General features: G+C 47.4%; 1 protein-coding gene across 2 annotated transcripts in view; it reads left to right on the top strand.

The window, feature by feature from the left end:
* Positions 1 to 14,490, top strand: part of SLC24A4 (solute carrier family 24 member 4) — a 158,838-nt gene that overhangs the window by 112,436 nt on the left and 31,912 nt on the right. The window contains exons 8-10 of one of the 2 annotated variants that reach the window (XM_084826872.1): positions 1,744 to 1,769; positions 3,105 to 3,158; positions 5,674 to 5,759. In XM_084826872.1, coding sequence (XP_084682998.1) covers positions 1,744 to 1,769; positions 3,105 to 3,158; positions 5,674 to 5,759 — 166 coding nt within the window. Of the gene's footprint in view, positions 1 to 1,743; positions 1,770 to 3,104; positions 3,159 to 5,673; positions 5,817 to 14,490 lie in introns of both variants that reach the window. The other variant, XM_084826862.1, reaches the window with a different exon arrangement.

Below are 14,490 nucleotides of genomic sequence, written 5' to 3'. Positions count from 1 at the left end.
AGCACAGTTGTTGCTAGTAACACAAACTGTGAATGATATGGTAGTGGTGTGGTTCTTTCCACACCACTACCATATGAAAACCTGAAAGTTTCCATAATACTCCATGTATTTCATGAAGTGGGCTCTTGTCCACAAAATCTTATGCCAAAATAGATGTGTTAGTCTTTAAGGGGCCATGAGGCTGTCTTTTGTTTTTGCTGCAACAGACTAAAATGGCCACCCTCAAGAAACTGATCTTAAATGTGTACCTCATGCAATCTATGAAGGGCAGTTCAGGGTGGGGCTGGGCAAGGTGCCCTCTGGTAGCCCCCCCAGTCCCCCCCCCATTCATGAGTCCTGGTGGGCTTACCCAGCAGTGTAGACAGGCAGCAGCAAAGATCCAAGGTCGAGGTAGCCCTTTTCCACAATGCCCCGGAGTGATGCTGTATTGGGGGCATTGTGGGAAATTTAAATGGTGGCTGCACCCAGCTGCCTGCTGGCCCAAAACAGGCTTCAGTGGTGGGAGCTGGCAGCTGCTCACAAAGCCAGGTGCCTGACATCAGTCCTGCGATCTGTTGCTTTGGCAGAGACGATGGAAAACCATGTGTTTCAGAGTCAGTTTTGCTTATGAGAAAATAAATGATCACGTCTTATGAGTCACCACCTCTGCTCACCCCTGAAGCTGCCAGAACCTGCCTTCTGGCCACAAAACATGCAGCAGAAGCACTGACTCTGCTGATGCTCAAATAGTCAGCTCACCAACAGGCTGAATTTTGCACCACAGCATAAAAAATGGTGGGCATATGGTCTGTTGTACATTAGAGTGGGAGGCACTGCTGCTGCTGCACATACTGTCATAGGGGCAAACAGTGTAGGCAACCTGGCCCCCTCCGGGTGTTTTGGACTACACCTCCCATAGCCCCTGACCATTGGCCATATTGTCTGGGGCTGATGGGGCTTGTAGCCCAAAACGTCTGGAGGGTGGCAGGTTGCCTGCCCCTGCTGTACAATTACAAGGCCATGTATTATGCTATGAAACACCCACTATTAGCACGGCACCGAAACTGGCCTTCACTACAGAAACCAGGGTTCAGTGTCAAACATGTATACTAGCTGAGAGTGAACATCCTGAACAATTCTGTGTGGAAATCGGTCTATAAAGGTAAAGGGTTAGAGTCGTGTCTGACTCTAGGGCATGGTGCTCATCTCCATTTCTAAGCCGAGGAGCCAGCGCTGTCCGAAGACACTTCCGTGGTCATGTGGCCGGCATGACTGAACACCGAGGTGCACAGAACGCTGTCACCTTTCCTGCCGAAGCGGTACCCATTTATCTACTTGCAATTTCTTGCTTTCGAACTGCTAGGCTGGCAGGAGCTGGGACCGAAGACGGGAGCTCACTCCGTCACGCGGCACTCGGGTCTCGAACTGCTGTCCTGCCGACCTTCCGGTCTGCAGTTCAGCGTCTTAACCACTAAGCCACCGCGGTCTATACCTTACAGTTATATCTGCCACTGTACAGTGCAATGTTGGGTTAGAGAAATATAATTCCTCCAGTGCTACCTCCAGGGGCAGAGGCAGTATGCCTGTCTACACCAGTTGCTGGGGAACATGGGCAGGAGGGTGCTGTTGCACTCGTGGTTGTGATTTTCTGGTCGACAGCTGGTTGGCCAATGCATGAACAGAATGGTGAACTAGATGCACCCTTGGTCTGACCCAGCATGGCTCTTCTTACATTCTTATGTTCTCTTTTTCCCTCTCTTTTAGTTTATATATGATGAGAAAATCGTATGGTAAGCTGTGCTTCTTATTTCTTCACATAGCTTGATGATTAGTATTAAATTGGCAGATAAAGCAATCCTATCATCGGGTGGGGGAGGGGCGGAGAATCCTTGGCAGAGCAGATGCCACATTCATAGCCCTGCCAGCTCACTGCAGCTAGGGCAGGAAGTATGTCTGGAGCGGGCAGATTCCTTCCCACCCCAAGTGACTTTAATAGGAGGGAAATTACTGTGCCAGCGACATAGTTGCAGGTCAGCTTTCTGTGTCTTGAATGAATGAGAGGGCACTGGATCCTGCAGTTACATGGTTACCCGCAATACCCTTTCAGAAGGTCCCATTCCCCCGCCCCACATTGGCAGAACACCACTAGGTGGGCATCGAGGTCGGTGGAGCTTTCAGAGGGCCTACCAGGAGAGCTCTGGTGTTGTTGCGTTGGTGGACCACCCTCTTCACTGGCAGGGCAGCACTTACGCCACTTATTAATTTAATGTATTTATTTGATTTGTACCCTGCCTTTCTACCAAGAAAGATGGCACTCAGGGCAGCTTACAGTCATAAATAGAACTTCCTTTGGCCTGTCAGCTAAGATAGGATTGCTCCTTTTGGGGGCTAAATGGCAGGAGGAACCTCTTGTATGGACCCATTGTGTCTTGTGATGGTGATGAGTGGAAAGAAGTGAATAGCAATGGGAGGGGACAGGGGAAAGTCAAAAAGATTAAAAGAGTGAGTGAAGTGATGGTGGAGTGATTCAGGAACAGCTTCCTTGAAGAAAGGGGTCTGAGGAGAGGGAAATGGCTTGACAAACAGAGGGAGGGAGACTTCTTTGGATCTAGAGAGAAGACAGGATACCCTGGAGAAGATGCTGATGCTAGGGAAAGTGGAAGGCAAAAGGAAGAGGGGCCGACCAAGGGCAAGATGGATGGACGATATTCTGGAGGTGACGGACTCGACCTTGGGGGAGCTGGGGGTGGCGACAGCCGACAGGAAGCTCTGGTGTGGGCTGGTCCATGAAGTCACGAAGAGTCGGAAGCGACTGACTGAATAAACAACAACAAAGAGAGAACCACCTCAGGGGGCAAGGGTTGCATTGGGGGAAAAGACAAAATGGAGCTCACAGCTGAAAGAGTGAGTGAGAAGAGGTGCAAAGAGAAACAAGGAGCAATGAGGTAGGCCTTGCCCCATGACTACTCCTTTTATATTAACAATGGGAGTCCTGCATGCACAGAGAACATTGCTCACAACAGTACCAATGGGGCTTTCCTGCAGGAGATACGCTTTATGACTTAGTGACAGCACCACCAAAGGTATCTGGTACACTGCTAATTTCCTTCCTTTTATTTCTTTAGGTGGGAAAGCCTTATACTCATTGTTATGTACTCGGTCTATATACTTATCATGAAGTAAGTGCTCTTGATATAAGTCTCCTTCAAGATATTTTACAATGATGTTGTAAATAATTACGTTCAAGTTAAGAAAACCGTTTCATAGGGGAGAAACGTGGAGTGCAAACAGCCATTTTGTTTTGAGATACAAAAAGTAGCCTGCCGTTAATATAGCTACTGCAGGGTCTTGTTCAAGGCTTGCAGGACTTGCAGTGGTTAATGTGAAATTCTTGCTAGCCTTGGGGACTCTGTTCAGGCTACAGTCCGGGCCTGATTTATAGGTTTTGTGACATTCACTTTGCGGTTATGGAATTGTACACTGAGCGGCAAATTTCCAAAACAAGGAATACGAAGTAAGCATCTCATGAGAGGAAATAAATAACAAGTCTCAGGGCACAGCAAAAAGCTTATGGAGAAGTCTTTAAATAAATGGGTTGCAGCCCTGCATACAGTAACTCCGATGTACAGGCCCTATTGAAACCAGTGACCATAGCTCAGTGATAACTCACATGCTTTGCATGCAGAAGGTCCCAGCTTCAAGCTCCTGGCATCTCCAGCTAAAAGGATGAGGTAGCAAAGGATGTGAAACTTCTGCCTGAGACCCTGGAAAGCCACTGCCCGTCAGAGTAGACAATGCGGACCTAGATGGACAAACATTCTGATGTGGTGTAAAACAGCTTCCTATTGGCCTGTGCATAATTGATGTCATCTAATAAGGGAAAGTGGAGATGGTCAAAGGGACAAATAGTAGGCTGTGCCCCATAACAGTGGTATTTTAAAGAAAGATGGGACTTGTGGAGACTTTGTACACTGGGATGAGATGCTTCATCTTTATCTGAATGAACTTCATGTGTCTTCCTGCATGCACTCGAAGGCCGCAGCCAGCATGTTATTCTGGTGTCATGTGATTCGAGTCAGTGGGACTCTTGTAAAATTATTCTGGTGCTGAGAATTGTGCCCCCTTTTTATGTAATTCTTGAATCTGACTCGTCTCACTGTAGCCTTTGTTCCACTCTCACATAGCCAAAATAGCCCTCTGGACCTACTTTTTGAAAAGGAGCACAACACATGATGTCAAAACCAGATTTCCTAACGGAAGGAGCCCTTCACATATTACGCTGCAACATATTTGTCACTGTGTGTATACGTGGCAACCCACCATAGCCAACCTCAGCTGTCAGGTTCATGTACTTGTCTGTGTAGGGTACTTGTTCATTGCATGTGTGCATACATAATGTTTTTTATGTGTAGACGTACAAAGCATAAAGCAGGATCCAACTTCTAGATCCCATTGCATTAAGTGAGAGAGAGGGAAGCATATTCTTAAGTTATAGCGTTGAAATCAATGGGACATAAAAGTGCTTAATTTTGGCTCAGCTCAATAATATAATGTATAATATGGTCTGCAGCCAATTATGCTCATTTGGTGGAATTCGAGAAAACATTGGGTTATATTCACTGTTATGCTAGCAAAAAAATTACAAGGATTGGCATTGTTACACTCATGGTTGTACAACTGCTACCTGAGCTAGTACAGCTAGCACAAGAAACACCTAGTCTAATGAAGTAATAGTGACATGTGCAACACTTGGTGCAATGCCTTGTGCAATTATTCATGGAACAGCTTGCACAACAGGTTATACAATGTTTTTTTCAGGATGGAACCCAGGCTCCCTTTTTTGGTTTCAGATTCTGAGTCAGATTCGGAGGCAGAGAAGCCCAGTTGAGACAGAGAGCGGGGAAGGAAATTCCCCAAGACTCTCCAGGAGTCAGGGAAGAATCTTCCTGGGACCTTACCAAACAGAAGGCCCAGGTTCAGAGACCGTCTCCCCCCCCCCCCCCCGGGAACTCAACCTTTGTCAGAGGGGGCGGGAGCACCGGAATTGGCAGTTCCCAGAGTCTACTGCAGAGTTAAGAGGGCAGAGTTGGGAGGAGGTGGGAGGCAGTCTCTCAGACTGGCTGTATGTCAGAAGTTGGGTCAGGAGGACTCTCCCTGAAGGAGGAGCCCTGTAAAACCTGTTGGGCATGGTGGGAAGCCGTCCATTTAGTTGATAGGCAGTTGCCTTGCTTTGTTTAGCTAATTAGGCTTAGAGGACAGCTCCTAGCCTTCACAGATGCCACACACGTGAAGAGGTGTTTTTACTGAATAAAGACTTTGTGGATTGCACAGCGAGTCTCTGTTGCCTCACTATTCAGTAGAGGGCTTGGAAGCCTGACAGGTTTGTGCAACTTGTTGTGCAACTTGTTGTGTCATACCTTGTGCAATAGCTTGTCCAACAGATTTCACAAGCAGAATCAAAGCATTGGATTTGAGACACTGCACAAAAGATAAAAATAGGATTTCCGCAAACAGTAGAAGCTTTGTGCTAGCAGAACGACACCATTGGATACAACCCATTGTGTCTCAACCTACCCTGCTCCCAGTGATAAAAAAAAACACTGGAAACCGGTATAGAAAAGGTAGCTTATAGTAAATGCCGACTTTTAGAACTGTAGCAGCTTGCATTTTTCTCCTTTATCTTTATACTTCCAGGTATAATGTGAAGATGCAGAAATTCTTTACTATCAAAAGCATGAATGTTGGGAATGGCAACACTGTCAACAGCGAATTGGAAGATGGTAATGAATCTTATGACATTAGCTGTGATGACCCTTCAATGCCATTGCTGTGGAAAGGTAAGGCTAAGCAGACAGGAGTTTAAAAAAAGGTTGACAGGAAAATACTGTTCTCTAATGGTGGTTTGTACATTGATGGCCAATTTCCACAATCTTAAGGAGAAGAATGACACAACATTTTCCAGTTGCCTGGTATTTTGCAACTTTTAGTCAAATCCAATGCAGGTGAGCCTTTTGGGAATTATTGAACAGCCCTAGCACATGTGTTCCCATGTTACTAGTTATGTCCATGGCATCCTCCCTCACCATTGGCTATGTTGGCTAGGATTGATGGGAGTTGCAGTCTAACAACATCTGGAAGGCCACACATTCCCTATCCCTGGTCTGTGGGCTGTATGAGTGGAATGCAGATTGTGGAACCAATCTTTCCCTTCCCCTCCTCCCGCCTATAGCCCTGTCTACCCTAAAGTCTGTCCAGAAGGTCAAGGGGGGCTACTGAACATTGTGGACTGTGTCATATGGAACTGCAGAGGGAAAGGGAAATTGCCCAAAATTATTATGTTCTACAGCTATTGGCTCAGAGGAGGACTCAGAGAGGTTAGAAGCTTCATCCAATAACCCATCATCTGCTACTCCAGGACCTTCCAGACCAGAGGACGTGGCTTTAACAGATTCCTTGAACACAGAGGATGCCTTTCGGATGCAGTCCTTCAAGCTGTAGGAACCAGCAGCTGCAGAATCAGGAAATGGTCCTTTAGGAAGTAGAAGCTCCTCAGAGGGGGCGGGATTAACAGTAGGTTCAGACTTTCCAGCCTTCAGAAAGGGTCAGAAGGCCTCTGCATGTTGCTGAGATAACTGCTGTTATTGAGGGAGTCCCAGCCCATACCTGCCACAGTGATCTGTCCAGGGTCCTGACATACCTTGCCATCAGATGACATCTTGCCTCATTAGATATGATCTAACTTTACCAGAGGTGATGCCGCTCTTTCAGTACCACAGCTGTAACCCAGTCTTGCCTGGAAACCCTAAGCTGAGCTTGGACAGGACAGAAATCGGGGAGGAACCTTGCTTGAACAGAGTTTTGCTGGTGCAAGACTTTCCTGCCCAATTTTGAACAGTTCCCACCAGTCATTGCAACCCTGTACAACACAGTCCAGAATGTTTGGTAGCCCCCCCACCTCACCCTCTGGAGACTTTGGGCGGGCCCAGGGGGCTGCAGGTGAGGAGGAGGGGAAGGGAAAAATTGGTCATGTGAGCTGCCTTCTGCTTGTGCATCCACTGGATACAACCCTATGCCTGCAACACTGCTGCTGTTTACTAAAGCCTTTCAGAGCAGTTTACACAAATGGAAGACAATAATCAAATGAATAAAAACACAATAAAAGCAGAAGAAGCCAAGAAAATAAAAATGCATATTAAAACAGACCATAAAAGCTGAATGAACTAAAAGGCTTGAGGTGTTCACCCACCAGCTAAATGAGCAATTCTGCACCAGGCAAGCCTCTCCAGGGAGAGCAGTCCAGTGTTAGGGCAGTACAATTGAAAAGGCCATCTCACACATCTTGCTGGCTTTCCTGTTCAGTAGGGAGAGACACACTTGTACTGATGCACTTTAAGATTCCCACAGGGTTGTCTTGGTTTCTCTTGAAATCTCAGAGAGAGAGAGAGAGAGGGAGAGCGCACCTTGAATGGAATTTGTCTTGAGCCAATACCAGAATGGTGTTTCTCCATTTACTGACACACCCTTTTGGCCACACAGCTCATTTGTGCAATTGCATCCCCCCAGCTACCCTACATATAGTATCATCTTAGGACAGAGTACAGCATTGTTTTCATACTGTGTTCTTGGGAACCCTGGAGTTCTTCAAGTAGAAATCCAGCAATAAGAGACAAGCATCCATAAAAGGCAGCTTATCCACTACTGCAGTGTGCATTTTATGAATTCTGGGCCATGCACTTAATTCACATGGGGCAACAATAAGACCCAACGTGTCCGGCCAGAGCTCTGCATGAACTAGGGATGGCGGTGGAGTCCAGTTAGAGGCTTGAGCTTGGCAGATTACTGCCTTGACCCCCTGGACTGGAGCCTGTGGACAACCGTGTTTGCCTGACTCAACACACGCTGAGTCGGGCAAGTGCGGCAGGCCCCGCTGCTCCACCAAGCCGCCATTCAGTGAAAAATGATGGCTCAATCTTGCTGGTAAAGGACGATTTTATGTAAATGGTGGCCATAAAGAGGCCTGTATATGCAGTATTACAGGCGTAAATGGTCTGCTTAGACCATTTACATGTGTAACGTTGCATAAACAGGCCTCCTTACGGCCGCCATTTACACAAAATTAGCCGTTACAGAAAAGGCTGAGTCACCATTTTGTGCAGGCTGGCAGCTCAGTGAAGGAGTGGAACATCACTCATTGGGCACCTACAGACTACCAGGTGGCTCGCTGCATGGCCAGCGGGGGTCCAGCAAGCGGTGTGCAGTGCGGAGAGGGGTGAGTTCACCCATCCCTAGTGTGAATGGAGTGTGCATGTTTGAATATATGAAAGACTTCTTTGTCACTTGCTGGGGTTTTATGGCAGATGTGCAGGAATTGCAGGGCCTGTGGCTCAGTGGTAGAGCACCTGCTTCACATGCACAAGGTCCCAGGTTCAGTCCCCCACATCTCCAGGTATGACTGGAAAAACTTCTGCCTGTAACCCTAGAGAGCCACTGCCAGTCAGTCACTCTGTTCAGATGTAATAGCAGCATCCGAAGCCAATTCCTGGGTTAATTAACCAGGAATTGCGGGACATGCATTGCACATGAGCCACTTCCATTTTCCTGGAACAACCTACGAACGTGACATTTGTAGGTTGTTTCTGTGATGTCCAAACCCGGGTACCTTGGATTGTTCATGGGTTAAACAACCCCCAAGTTAACCCATGGCTAGTGTTAACAATACTGGGCTAGGGACCAGTCGGACTCAGTAGAAGGCAGTTTCCTATGTTCCTGTATCCATTGACCAGCTTGTCCATATGAAAAGGGTTCCTTAATGGTAGAAATATTGTGTGTCATAGAATAGAATAGAATCATAGGGTTGGAAGGAGCCTACAAGACCATCAAGTCCAACCCCCTGCTCAATGCAGGCGGTCTCCCATCCAAGTACTAACCAGGGCTGACCCTGCTTAGCTTCTGAGATCAGACAAGATCAGGCATATCCAGCCCTTTGCTACTGGAAGTCTCCAAAGCAGCCAACTAAAGAGTAGTGGATTAATAAAATTTGGGAGACTATGAGTGCAGCAAGTGCAGTGAGCAAAGAATCCTAATGTGAAGACAGATATTATGATGCCATGGTTTCCACTCATTACCTATGTTGAGGCACTTCAAACTTTTGATGAAGTTCCAACAAAATACAGTTGCCTGTATTTTTTTCTGAGTACTATGCACAAATACACAAAATGGCATACACCTGCACACGCTCCTTTCATATGTTGCAGAACTTGCATTTTTTACTTTCATTAGAAATTGAGCTTCTACTTAGATTTGTAGTTAGTGAATTCCTTTTTTTCTTTAGGGATTGTGATTTATTATGCACCTTCTTTTTGTTGCCTTTATTTTGTTAACCTTGTTTCAAAATAAAATAAAATGTCATGACTGAAGAAATGTTGGAAGGCAACTGTAGTAAGGCAATGGAGTATGGAACAGAAGAACTCTTGTTTCAGTGTTAATGTGTAACTGCTGAGGGAGGATCAGCAGGAAAACCTAAGTATCCATAGGAGTGCTGGCTTCAAGTGTGTGGAATGGGCATTCTGGCACTTTACTGTTGTGTACACAGAAGCAATTACTAGTGTCCCAAGTTGCAGGATATATTGCCTTTCATGGCCATGTCAGTGAAGTCACCAGCAACCTGAGATGAAGTAACAGCCAAGAGAAAAAACATTAGGAAAATAGAAAGCAGCCTTATACTGAGTCAGACTATTCGTCCAGCTAGCCCAGTATGATTGACACTGACTGGCAGTGGCTCTCAAGGGTTTCAGGCAGAATTCTTTCCTTGCCCTACCTGGAGAAGCCGGGGATTGAACCTTCTGCATGCAAAGCATGTGCTCTATCACACTGAGCTATGGCCCCTCCCATTAGCTGATGGGAGGAAGTGCTTGACCATTTCAACTGGGCAAAGCAGTTGAATCTCCATATTCAGAAAGTATTGATGTTGTGTGCAATAACTAGCCAAGTTCTTTAAGTCCCTTAAGGGAAGGGATTGTCTCTTTTTCTTTTTCTTTTGTCTTTTTCCTTTTACTAATGTTGCATGGAAGACTCTATTTGTCTGTCCCTGATTCTTTAATCCTGCAAGATTTCCTTCCAGCTGAAACAGATACATCTCCTCCTCCTCATCTTTCACACAATACTGTTTATCATGAGATTTGCACTGAGATTTCAAGCCATGAGAACACTGAACTGAAGAACCTTGTTCTTAGTATTTGTTTCTTTGCCTCACTTTTGCTGTGATTTTCCATACAAGGGGGAATATTAATACAGGCTGGTTATCTACATTCCACCCTCCATTGTAAGTGCATCGCATAAGCTTAGCCAAAATGAAGCTATTTGCCTCGTTAAATCTATGCAATAACACACTCTCATTTGTACCTTGCCTCCCCACAACTGCTTGTGTCACCATTAGCCAGAATTTGCCACAACTTTCTGTTGCCATGATTGGTCTGTTCCACAGTTTCTTGGAGTGGAATTTCACTTTGCTGAGGTCAATGATGTGTCAAGGCAGGCCCAGCTTCTAGCTCTGAGTGCTGCCTCCAGCAAGGTTGTCTGTTAACACCTCTCCTGGGTCAGTGGGGCTCAGATCTCACCTTAATCTTCTCCTCTATATGAGTGCAAAGTCTGATTATTTTCTGACAAAGAACACCTGCTCTCTTCCTGCTGCATTCTACATCCTGACGGCAGGAATTCTATTACTTGAGGGTGCAGATAAAAGGGAGGTTCACAGAGTGCCGAGCTGCCTTTGAAGCTTGTAACTTTTATTGCTTTCAAGAGCTTTGACTGGCGCAACATAAAAGCTTCTATTACTGGATTCTCATATATATAAAGCTTTTCACGCAGAGGAAAATCCAATTTCAGAGACAAGCCTTATACACAAGAAATGAAGATTTGTACTTTTGCTGCTAATGTTCATGTTTTGACCATAATAGAACGTTGGCTGGACACCCCTGGTTTTTATTGTGATGGCCCATGCATCTTTGGGTTTGATTCCTATCCAGTCAATAGAAACCCACAGTGATGAAATACATAGGGTAGATTTGTGCAGAGCAGAGGTCAGCTGTTTGAACAACCTACCCACATTCCAGAGGGATTGCCTGTTTGTCTGTTGCAGCAAACACAATGGTCTTGTGGCACTGATTTGTTGTGGCTTAATTTATCGTGGGCCAGAGCTTGCTTTGTCAGATGCAGGTTACCCAAGGTAGCCCAGGGTGACCAGAAGAAAAAGAAGGACAAAAGATGTCTGTCTCTTTAATAGCTATGCAGAAGGGGGCATTTCAGCAGGGTGGATAGGAAGGCTCTTGAAATTCTTTCTTATAGTAGACTGAAATCCATCACAGATTTTCATCTTTAGTTTCGGTAAACACTTTGCAATATGCAGGCCCTCAGTGAGGGTCAGGAATTTGTCTTTTGAGCTTCTTCACGTGTTACAGTACACTGCTTGACTGCTTGCCTCTAGGCAGTGGAGGCTAGTGACTCCAGTGTCAGTTGGATGGTGAATCTGCTCCGGGTTTCAGTCAGAACGAGTCAGAATTCTAAAGAAGCTATCCAAGATGTCTCACTGACATAGGAGCCACCAGCCTCCGCTACCTCTAGGATCCTCTCTGTCACCCATCTGTAAGGCTTGTGTTTCCATTATATTTCTGTGGCACTTACCCCAGGGAGCGTTCTCTCCTGCCTCCCCTAGATGAAGCTTGCAGTTACCTGTAGCAGATGCTTCTTTGCTTATAGGGAATCATCTCCTAGACAAGGCTGTCTCAAGGTACACAGCACTTCTTGGTGCAGCAAGCAAGCAACACGTGTACTCACTTCTGCACTGCAGTATTAGTCACATGGCTCCTGGTGCAGAGTAAACGCACAAATGTACTCTGTGCGTGCGCTGGCTCCTATTCGCTACCAAAAAACCTGGTTTGCCTGGAGCAAATTCTCCTTCAGATAAGAAGCAGACACAAGAACTTCCTTTTTCTTAGCTTTCTCAAACGTTTTCAGGCAGATTGTGGAACTGGAGCCTTCAGGTCAAAGATGATGAATACATCCAAGGACCTCCTGATCTGTGTTGCGCTGCCCCTTGGGGCGGCCCGTTGAGGCTGCTGAGAGAAGGCTGAGCCAGTTGCATTATCCTCCCAGGGTCCAGCATAGCTCCACCCACCCCAGAAGCCCATTTGTTCCCCCTGGCCGGCTGTAATGCTTTTGGGTCGGGGTCTTTTCTTTAGGCAACAGCCAGATTCTGGGCCCATGTGCAAGGCTCTCCAGGTCTATTCCAAGCCCCTCTGCCCCACTCTATCTTTATTAGCTATTCCTCGGTCCTTCCATCTGCCTGTCCCCTCAGCCTTGCCAGGTTGCCCAGCTTCTACTTCTGAGAAACTCCACCCAATTCTGCTGGTCACAAATCCCCCCCGCCCCGCCCCGCCTTTATAGGTTCCTAGCTACCTATGCCTTGGTGCTGACGTAGAATCGCAAAGTGCAAAGAGAATCAGACCGAAGCCATGAAGCAAGAGGGAGGAGCATGCCAGGACTAGAGGAGTACTGTGCTGTGTTTGCAGTTAAGCTGCAGCGAAGTCGTCCTGCCTGTGACCTGGCACTTTGATGCCACTGTACAGCACAACTTCCGTCAGCATACGTTCTCCCAGGCTCATTAGTTCTCGCTCCTCAGCCTCCTTAGCGCTCCTAGAGTAAGTTCTGCCTCAGCAACTGTGCTGGTGCCTCTCTAATGAGATTGCACTCTTTAAAAATGCCACAGCTTCCTCTTCCACAAAAATCCAGTGATAAACACATGCTGCAGTCTCTTCCTCTTGATAATAATCACACTTAATGGCACTCGAGTGTTTCTGCAGTGCTTTTGCCGAAGTGTTCGAAGTGCTTCTCACAGATCAGCCTTCCCCAACCTGGAGCCCTCCAGATGTGTTGGACTATGAATCCCATCACCCCAGCCAGCAGGTCATGCTGGCTGAGGATGATGGGAGTTTTAGTCCAGCACATTTGGCAGGCGCCGGGTTGGGGAAGGTTGACAGAGATTACCTCAGTAATGCTTGCAACAATCCCTGCCAGATAGACTGAAACTTCCAGTCCGCCCTATTACAGGTGCTGGGGCTGTGGCCTAAAGAGAGTGGCATGCTCAGGGCCATTCAAGAATGTTCCTGGCTCAGCTGACAGTTGAACCCACCACTTCCTGAGCATACCATATACTTTAGCCAGCTTGCTGCGCACCAGTAGTACCATATATAATAAGATGCAGCCCCAACTTCCTTTCATCACCTGTTGCAGTCATAATCTGCATAATCTTCCTTTCATCACCTGTTGCAGTCATAATCTGCATAATCCTTGCCCATCTTGGCTCATTATGAGCTGCAGAGAGAGACTGGGTGAGGGGATCAGGGTGGTGGTGAACGCCTCCCTTGAGGAGGGAGTGATGCCATCAGCCCTCAAGGAGGCAGTGATAAGACCGCTCTTAAAGAAGCCCTCCTTGGATCCTCAAGTTCTGAACAACTTTCGCCCAGTCTCAAATCTGCCATTTTTGGGCAAGGTGATTGAGCGGGTGGTGGCGGTGCAGTTGAAGGCACACTTGGAAGAAACTGATTATCTAGACCCATTTCAGTCGGGCTTCAGGCCTGGGCATGGGACAGAAACGGCCTTGGTCGCCTTGGTGGATGATATGAGGAGGGCTCTGGATAGGGGTGAATGCTCCTTCCTTGTTCTCCTCGACCTCTCAGCGGCTTTTGATACCGTTGACCACGGTATCCTCCTGGACCGCCTGGAGGGGTTGGGCATTGGAAACACTGTATTGCGGTGGTTCCGGTCCTTCCTCTCCGGCAGGTACCAGAGGGTAGCACTGGGAGAGGAGGTTTCGGACCCGTGGCCACTTACTTGTGGGGTGCCACAGGGTTCCATCCTCTCCCCGATGCTATTTAACATCTATGTGAAGCCACTGGGGGCTATCATCAGGAGGTTTGGGGTGCAGTGTCATCAATATGCGGATGACACGCAGCTCTACCTCTCATTCAAATCTTCACCAAGGTTGGCCGTAGAATCCCTGTCCAAATGTCTGGAGACGGTGAGTGGCTGGATGGGGAGGAATAAGCTGAAGCTCAACCCTGACAAGACCGAGGTACTTTTGGTGGGAGACAAGAGGAGGCTGGGGGATGTTGACCTGGTGTTGAATGGGGTACAGCTACCCTTGAAAGACCAGGTCCGCAGCCTGGGGGTCATTTTGGACTCCCAGCTGTCCATGGAGGCTCAGGTGTCAGCTGTGAGCTGGACAGCGCTGTATCAACTCCATCTGATACGGCGGCTGCGCCCCTTCCTTCCCGACCATCTGCTCCCATCGGTAGTACATGCCCTGGTCTCCTCTCGTTTAGACTACTGTAGTGCGCTCTACGTGGGGTTACCCTTGAAGACGGTTCGGAAGCTGCAGCTGGTACAGAACGCGGCGGCTCGCCTGATTAAAGGCAGCCGCCGGCGAGATCACATCACTGCAGTGCTGAAGGAGTT

This window comes from Heloderma suspectum, chromosome 1, assembly GCF_057233095.1.
Source record: "Heloderma suspectum isolate Gila_16-S chromosome 1, 16-S_ref, whole genome shotgun sequence".
NCBI classification, from domain to species: Eukaryota; Metazoa; Chordata; class Lepidosauria; order Squamata; family Helodermatidae; genus Heloderma; species Heloderma suspectum.
This window is presented reverse-complemented; position numbering and strand designations above follow the sequence as displayed.